Source organism: Glycine max, chromosome 13 (assembly GCF_000004515.6).
Source record: "Glycine max cultivar Williams 82 chromosome 13, Glycine_max_v4.0, whole genome shotgun sequence".
Taxonomy (NCBI): domain Eukaryota; kingdom Viridiplantae; phylum Streptophyta; class Magnoliopsida; order Fabales; family Fabaceae; genus Glycine; species Glycine max.
The window spans coordinates 24153035-24161283 of record NC_038249.2 but is presented as its reverse complement, the minus strand read 5'-3'; the positions used below and the strand labels follow the sequence as shown (position 1 = coordinate 24161283).

The 8249-nt window shown below is 26.7% G+C and overlaps 1 protein-coding gene across 1 annotated transcript; it reads right to left on the bottom strand.

The window, feature by feature from the left end:
* Positions 1 to 2429: 2429 nt before the first annotated feature.
* On the bottom strand, positions 2430 to 3790 carry LOC102666606 (uncharacterized). The gene has a single exon (XM_006594062.4). The coding sequence runs from the start codon at positions 3631 to 3633 to the stop codon at positions 2731 to 2733; it is 903 nt and encodes a 300-aa protein (XP_006594125.1). The 5' UTR covers positions 3634 to 3790; the 3' UTR covers positions 2430 to 2730.
* Positions 3791 to 8249: the final 4459 nt, after the last annotated feature.

Here is an 8249-nt window from a genome sequence, read left to right as displayed (position 1 = left end):
TAAGGTGAAATTCTATATTAAATAGGAATAAAAATATTAAACATCATATAAGTGAGGATAAAACTCATAAACCTGAGTCTTGAAGTTCTAGGTTAAAATGTGATATGAAGTTTACTTATGAGGTTACTCAGGTCCATTGGTTTAAATCCCCTTAGTGTTTACCTCCTTGATTTCTCAACAACTAGTATCAGAGTCAATGATTAAGCTCTAAGGACTATTATTCGAATACTCATAGATTGAAAATGTCTTTCGCCCGAGAGACAGACTATCATGCAGAAAAGGCTCATACTAGAGGGAGAGTTTGTTGGAATATACAAGTGTGAGGTGAAATCCAACATCGGATAGGAATGAAAAAATTGAGCATCATATAAGTGAGGATTAGACCCATAAACTGAATCCTTAAGATTTTGGATTAAAGTGTAATATCAAATTCATTTATGTGGTTATTCGAGATCCCTTGGTTTAAATCTCTTTGGTTTTTAGCATCTCAATTTCACAATAGTTACCAAAACTCAATAATATGCACAAATGAAATTTCTTAAAAATTATTCAATGTAGAAGAAAATATTTAATCTATTGAAAATTATTTAATAGGCGAACTTTTATATAATTAAAAGTATTTAATAAAGTGTTGAAATATTTTTTAACCATTATCTTTTGAGCATTCATCAAATAAGACCTTATTTTAAAAATAATAAGTATTATTTATATTTTACTATAATAAATATCTCCCTTTTCATTAAAGGGTTTTCGCTAAAAGGTAGGAGTACTACTATTCTTAGTGCAGTCGCTACAAAGCATTTCGTGTACTCTATTAAATATTTCCAATCGGTTAAAAACTAAATTTTTAATTATTTTATATTAATTTCATAAATATTTTATTTTTATTAAATAATTTTAGGGTCTTGATTAATGATTTAAAAAGAAAAATATTTAATGTGAAAATCATATAAAAGAGTAAAAAAAGTTATGAATAACACAATTATAAATATTCAGTGAAAATATTATTCTTTTAGTTTATTAATTAATATCCTTATTTTATTAATTAGTATCCTAAGGATAATAGTTAGCATCCTTAGTTTATTAATTAGTATCCTAAGGATAATAGTTAGCATTTTTCATACTTTTAACTCTCAATTTTTTAACCAGTGTTTTAAAAATACATGTAATTATTTTTTTTCATTAAATATTTTTATTTTATTTTCTTAGTATCCAAATTCCAAAGACACTTAGTTAACATCTTGCTTCATTTTTATGCTCTAAATCTTCATATCAAATTGAACGATAAAACCGTAATAGTGTAATACAATTTGGATAATATACAGTAGTAGTTTCACAAGCGGGCCATTTTATATGGATATTGGAAATATTTTTTGCAAAAGATAAACAACGAATAATGCTCAAGTAAACTAATAGAAAACTTATTATACTAATTTACCAAAACATATAAGGTGCCATAAATAAATAAAAACATATATATGCAATTAAGGCTACTGTGAACTTAGTTGAGTAAGCTGTTAACCCCACAAAAAAAGTAATTAGGTAAGGTCATTGTGTTTCTTAACCTATTTGCATTGACAAAGGCTACATACCTTGTCCGAAACAAAAGAAAATTGAAAACAAGCTTTAAGAAAATACATAAGAAATCACTACCATTATTAATAATTTATCTTTTACCATCATCTGCTCTGAACCCTGAAGCGTGCACAACTACACATTTTATTGTTTCTAATGGCTTAAACGCATGTCATGTTTACGCCAGAATTAAACTTAATATTAAACCAACACATCCAGAAGCTCACGAATCCATTCACCTCAGTCCTCAAAGTCATACAAGATAATACTAAACTGAATCCTACTAACATTTATATATATTACCAACAAATGTTTTAAGTCACTGATTGAAAAAATGTTAAATAAAAATATGATTAAAATGACGATAACACTGTCTTATAAGAAATATTTTTATTTTAACTCTTTAATTTTAGTGTCTTAAAACGACTATTCTTACTTTTCTCCTGTTAAATTGATGTACCAAACAAATTAACTCAGTCTCCACTTCCAAATTCCAGTTGGGAAGTTGGAAAGAGTAAGCAAATGTATGCATAAATTGACAAAAGTTATTGTATAATTGTATAATATGATACAAGGACATCGCGTGTTTGGGATATTAATTATATAATAGATAATTAACTTCTAAATTTACGTAAAAAAATTAATAAAACTTATCTATGTATTACAAGAAGATTCACCAAAAATATGTAAATCTTTTTTTGGGTGTAAAAAAAATGTAAATCTCAATCTATACAATAATTTCTCATAAATTGGACGATGACCATAACAAACTGAAACCAACACATGAAGAAATTGCACCCGCTAAGAAAAACAAAATGTAAAAGCAACACCAGAAACCACTAGGAAAGCATCGAAAAGCAACTCTTGAAACTTGTTTAACAACAAAAGAGTAAGACAGTGAGTACATTAACTCGGGAAAGTTTCCATGTTTCTTCTATTTAATTCCAAGGTATCTTTTTAATACATAGAGCATAGAGATTCTCTCCACAGCTCCCGATGTCAAAAAAAGAATAAAATACATCACAAATTGGGTATAAAATTCTCTTTATATAACTATATTGAACTCGGTAATAAGAATAAGATAATAAACTAAACAAAAAAGAAAAACACTAAAACATAACAAGTAACAGAGTTACAGAGATAAGAATAGAATAATCACAAAACATGTGAAAACCAGGCACGAGCGAACCCCAACGTTGTCTTCTCCGAAAGAACGTTCAATTCAGGATCGAGTTTTTGCGCGGTTCTCGCGGGTTCAGATTTGCACCTCGTCAGCACCAGAGGATGAACAGAATCAGATTCTTCCCTTTGTTTTTCTGACTCCATTATTCTCTCCCTCAGCGACTCTTCAAGCTCCTTGAAGAATCGCAACTTCGCCTCCAACTTCGGGTCTCTGTTATTCTCAGAGTGTTCTCTGTTTACTCTGTTTTCAACCACCTCTGTCTCTTTGTTCAAGAACCTTCTCCCCGGCGCGGATCTGCACCGAGTTAATAACAAAGCGTTCCTCGGTGGAGTAGTTGAAGTGTTGGAAACAAAAGCGGGAGGGTTAACTCTGTCTTCATGTTCTGAGTCATCGTAACTAGGGTTATGCCTTCCCCTGAAATTCAACTCTGTTTTCGGCGAAGAAGTTTCTGTGACTTTGGAATCCGTTTTCTTTCTTTTTAAGAACCCCCAATTGGGCCGAACTTGTTTGCACTGAAAGGGGAAACTAAAACCGGGTTTTCTGAAACGGTGAAAAAACAGAGCATGTGGGACCCACGAGCAACACCGGCACTTGGTCGGAGCTCCGGCGCCGGCGGAGGGTACCCTTTTGGCGTCTGAGTCTACCCTTTTGGTGGCGGAGCGTTTAACGCGGACTTGCCCCATGCAAGTGACTTTGGGGGAAGAGGGTTCTTGTGTTTCAATGTTGGTGTTCTTCTTTCTCAGAAACATGGTGGTGGTGGTTCTTGACCTTCCTCTGCTTCTGCTTGCTGCATTGTTTCTCAAGAATCTCATTAATGGTGGAGGAAACTTCTCGGTTCGACCAGGACTCGAAATGGGTTTCGTGGGTGGCTTCATGTTGCTCTCTCCACCCACCAATACTCTATGCTCCGTTTCTTAACTCTGCTGTGTTCTTATTGTTTGTGGTGGAGAGAGAGACTCAGAGAGGATAAAAAGAGAAGATGGTAAGATCACGAGATTAAATGAATGAAGTTATTCGTGAATTACTAGTTAAAAGTTCGATAAAAACTCATTTTGTTTAATTAAATAATTAAATTTAAATTTGAGATTAAGTTTAATTATTTAAATGAATCAGATTCAAATTTTACAAATTCAATAGTAATAATTTGTTTATATATATAATATATAATCACATAAATTTTACAATATCATATTACATGTTTAATAATTTACATAACTATTATTAAAATATTTTATTATACTAAATTCATAAAGTTAAAAGATAATTTAAGAATTTTTTTCAAATTAAAAAATAGTTAAGTTTTAAATGAGTTAAACAAAACACACTTAAGCTTTAATTTTTTTTAAGAGAATCAAATTTAAACTTTTAATTAGATTTGTTTTAATAAATTAATTAAATTAAATTTTTATTTTTTTTTACAAACCAAACTTAAATTTGAAGTGTTTAGTTCTGAACGACTCATTTAGATCCTTAACGAGGATATATCTCTTTCTTTGTTCACCCTTTGTTTCTACTTTTTGTGAAATTTGGTAAGCTTGACTTTTATGTTGTGCCATGCATGCTATTTAGTGAAACGCACTCAAGATGGGAAGCTTGTCATTCTGGTAAAAAAAATAAAAAAAATAAGGGAAGAAAAAGCTGTTTGTTTATGATATTTTTGTTTTCATGTAAATTTGGTTTTGATCTTATCGCACGGATGGATGAGTTTTGATGATACTTGGAGGGGTGTTGGAACATAAGGCTCTCCTTGGCCTACCAACCAATCTAGGTAACTTATTATTTATTTCTCAAGGATTTCACTATAAGAGGTAAGCCTATAACCTATACAAAATATAAATATATATTTACCTAGATAAGAGTATTGGCCTATTGGGTACCTAGTGCTCATATATTTACCTGGAAAAAGACGAAGAAATAAAATAATATGATATAATAAAAGGAGAGAGATAAAATAAATAGAGGTTTTGAAAAAAAATGTTTATATTGAAGCATATATCAATGTATAATTACTCTAACCAAGATAACACATATAAGCAATTTTAGGAAGACATTCTTCACAATATATAGGTCTCATTCAATAATGTTAATCTCATCCTTAGGACGACTCTTATAGTCTTATGTATTAGTTTCTAATAAATGTTAGACAAATTTCACTCAATAATAAAAATGATTTTACCAACTATTATTCTAAAAATGATAATTAAAGTAATAAACATTTAATCTAATTAATAAATCAACGTTATAATTTTTAATAAAAAATATTTATTGATTTTTTTTTACTTTTTAACTTTAACTTAAAATTACTTCTTTTATTCTTTTTTAATTGTTATATTTTTGGAAGATTTTTCTCTCTGTTATTTTCATAGTTCAAGATAACATTGATTCTCTTTTGCTAATTTATACTCTTACTTTCTACCTAATATTTAATTAATTTAATTATTTTACGCATATGTATTTATTGTGAAGTTGAAACGGAAAAATGTAAAATAGAAAATCTCATAATCATTTTTTAGTTTCTACATAAAACCTTTAAAGACAGATAAAAAGAAATGGAGAAAGAAAAAATTAGTAAAAGTTCAATGAAAAAGATGTTACCAGCATTTAGAGTGTGGGGCGAACTAATTTTAATATTTAATATTACATTGATTCTCAAAAGTTAATTTTGGAAAAATTAATTTAATAATTCACATAAATATGTGCAGTTTAAATTAATTTCTCTTACCTGAATAATCTTTTATATATATATATATATATATATATATATATATATATATATATATATATATATATATATATATATATTAACCTAGTCTTAATAGTACTTTAGTATTTTGTAAAAAAAAAAAAAAAAGAGTAGTTTAGCAAGTTAAAATTATTAAATTTAATTAAAGAAAGATGATGATGTTGAGTTTCTTTTATAGACTACATTTATTTTTTTTATTAAAAACAATCTTACTTGATTTAAATTATTATGAGTGATAAAGTTATCTCTCGTTATGTTTAACACTATTGTATACAAAATTAGTACAGTTAGAATAAGTTCATCCTGGTTGATGCATTTGATCAGTAAAAATAAATGTTAAATTTAATTGAGAAGAAAACTTCAATTGAATTTAAATAGAGAGAGAATATATATAACTTTGTTTCTTAATTATATTATAATTATTAAATTATAAATTAAATACGTAATATGTTAATTTATTTATTAAATACCTCATATCTTTGATTTAACCGTTTTTTTTTTCAAAAGTTAAAATCTATGATGTTATCGGACACGTAAATTAACTGGAATCAACATCAAATCGTTTCAACTTAACCTATAGCTTATATATAAAAATAAAATAAAAAAAAGTCTCTAAATTCAATTGAACATTATAAACATACTTCTTAAAAACAGTCTTGTTAGGATAGTTTTTAATTATTGGTATTAAAAATGAGCTATTATTACACTTGTATAAAAACTAAAAGTTTGATTTAAGCTCAATTAGTGAGAGTCCAGATAGGTGCTAGTCCGTATCAGAGAAGAAAAGAGTGAATGTTGTTTCACTAAATAAAATTAATGACATTTCCTGCCCCACGTTGTTCATAATTTTGAGTTAATTCCAAAAGCTCTACAGAGGACGGAGAGAATTGGAGGGAAGGAACTAGGAAGAGTCACAGGCTAACTTTATTTATAAAATAAAATTGCTTTTTTCACTTTGAATTCGTTTTGCTTGTTCACGTCAACTTAACTGTTTGCTGGTGTCCGTAGTTGTGCGTGCAGACAGCCATGACTAATGACTTTCCAAAACAGTGCTTCTTATTAGGGCTTTTCTATCATTTAGGGTTAAAGTTTTTCCTTCTTTTTTTTCTATATAGGAGTATTTTTCAAATTATTCTTTAAGAGGAGTAAGTAGTAATAGGTGTTAGGATGAGAAATCCTAACATCTATTACAAGTTATTATTTTTTATTTTTTGAATTTAAGTCATAAAATTATTTAAGACTTTAATGTAATTTTTTTTATTTATGACTTCAAAATCATTAATTTTTTTTAATTTGATGACTTTAAAGTCGTAATTTTTATTTTTTTTATAATTTTGTTTTCTTAATGTTTAAAGTTTTTAATTTTAGAATTTTTTATTTACTTGTATTTTCTTTTTTGTTTTGTTTTCAATTTTTTTAGAAAATTATAAATAATTTTATTTATTTAATTACTTTGAAGAAACCTGTTGGCCTCAAAGATAAAAAAATTTATGGGGCTATTTAATTACCCCAGAAATTGTAAATATTTTGAAGTTGTAATGCTTTTTTTTCAAGCTATTTTATTTTCTTTTGTTTTCAATTTTTTAAAATTGTAAATAATTTATTTATTTAATTATTAAATAAATATTTTTAATTTGACTTGTTATTATTTTATTTAATATGTTGTATATTTTTTATGATTTTATTAATATGTTATATTTTTTCAAATATTTTTTATTTAAAATATATTATATTTTTTAATATTGTTTTATTTAATATATTTTTTATATTTAAAATTTAGATAATCTTTAAATAATGTTATTGAATTTTATTTTTTTTAAATGAATGAATAAAATATTTATTTAATAATTAAATAAATAAAATTATTTACAATTTTTTTAAAATGAAAACAAAACAAAAAAAAATACAAGTAAATAAAAAATTTAAAAATTAAAAATTTTAAACTTGAAAAAAACAAAAAAAAAATGACTTCAAAGTCATAAGAAGAAAAAAAATACAAAACTTACGACTTTAAAATTATATGTAAAAAAAAAAAAAAACTTACCACTTTGAAATCGTAAAATTAAAAAAAAAAATTAAATCCCCTTTTGAAAATAATTTGGAAAGTACCCCGTAAAAAATAAAGGTAAAATAATTTGCCCCAGATGATAAAAAAAGCCTCTTATTAGAACTTCCAAAACGGACAACTAAAACGCAATTAATTTCCTTGTTCTGATTTCTTTGCGTTTGAGACGTTTCTATTAAGCACGTGTAATAGTAACTATGGGATTTGATCTAGAAATTGACTCTTCATATGAAAATAGATTTAATTGATCTGGGATTTAACACAACATCCAAGTCCAACTTCCATTTTCAAGTTAAAACAAGATATAACGTGAGTTTGATGATAAAAAAAATAAAAAGATGATGAGTTCAATTCTTTCCTAACAAATATTCCAATAAATTAATATTTACTAATACAAAAACATTAAAATTAAAACAAAAATAATTTATTGTTTCACTTAAAACACATTTACCGATTATAATGTGGAACTAATCACTGTTATTTGAATTTGAACATGGATTCAAATATTTTAAAAGACTACTCTCCCTTGGAAAAGGACAAATAACTAAATGCAGACTTAATGTTATTATTATCGATGTTATTGTTGTTGATTGCAAATATTTTTCCTTTATTTTTTCTATACACATAAATTTAGGTCACATTGATTAGGACAAATATCGAGCAGATAAGCAAATCTTTCATTC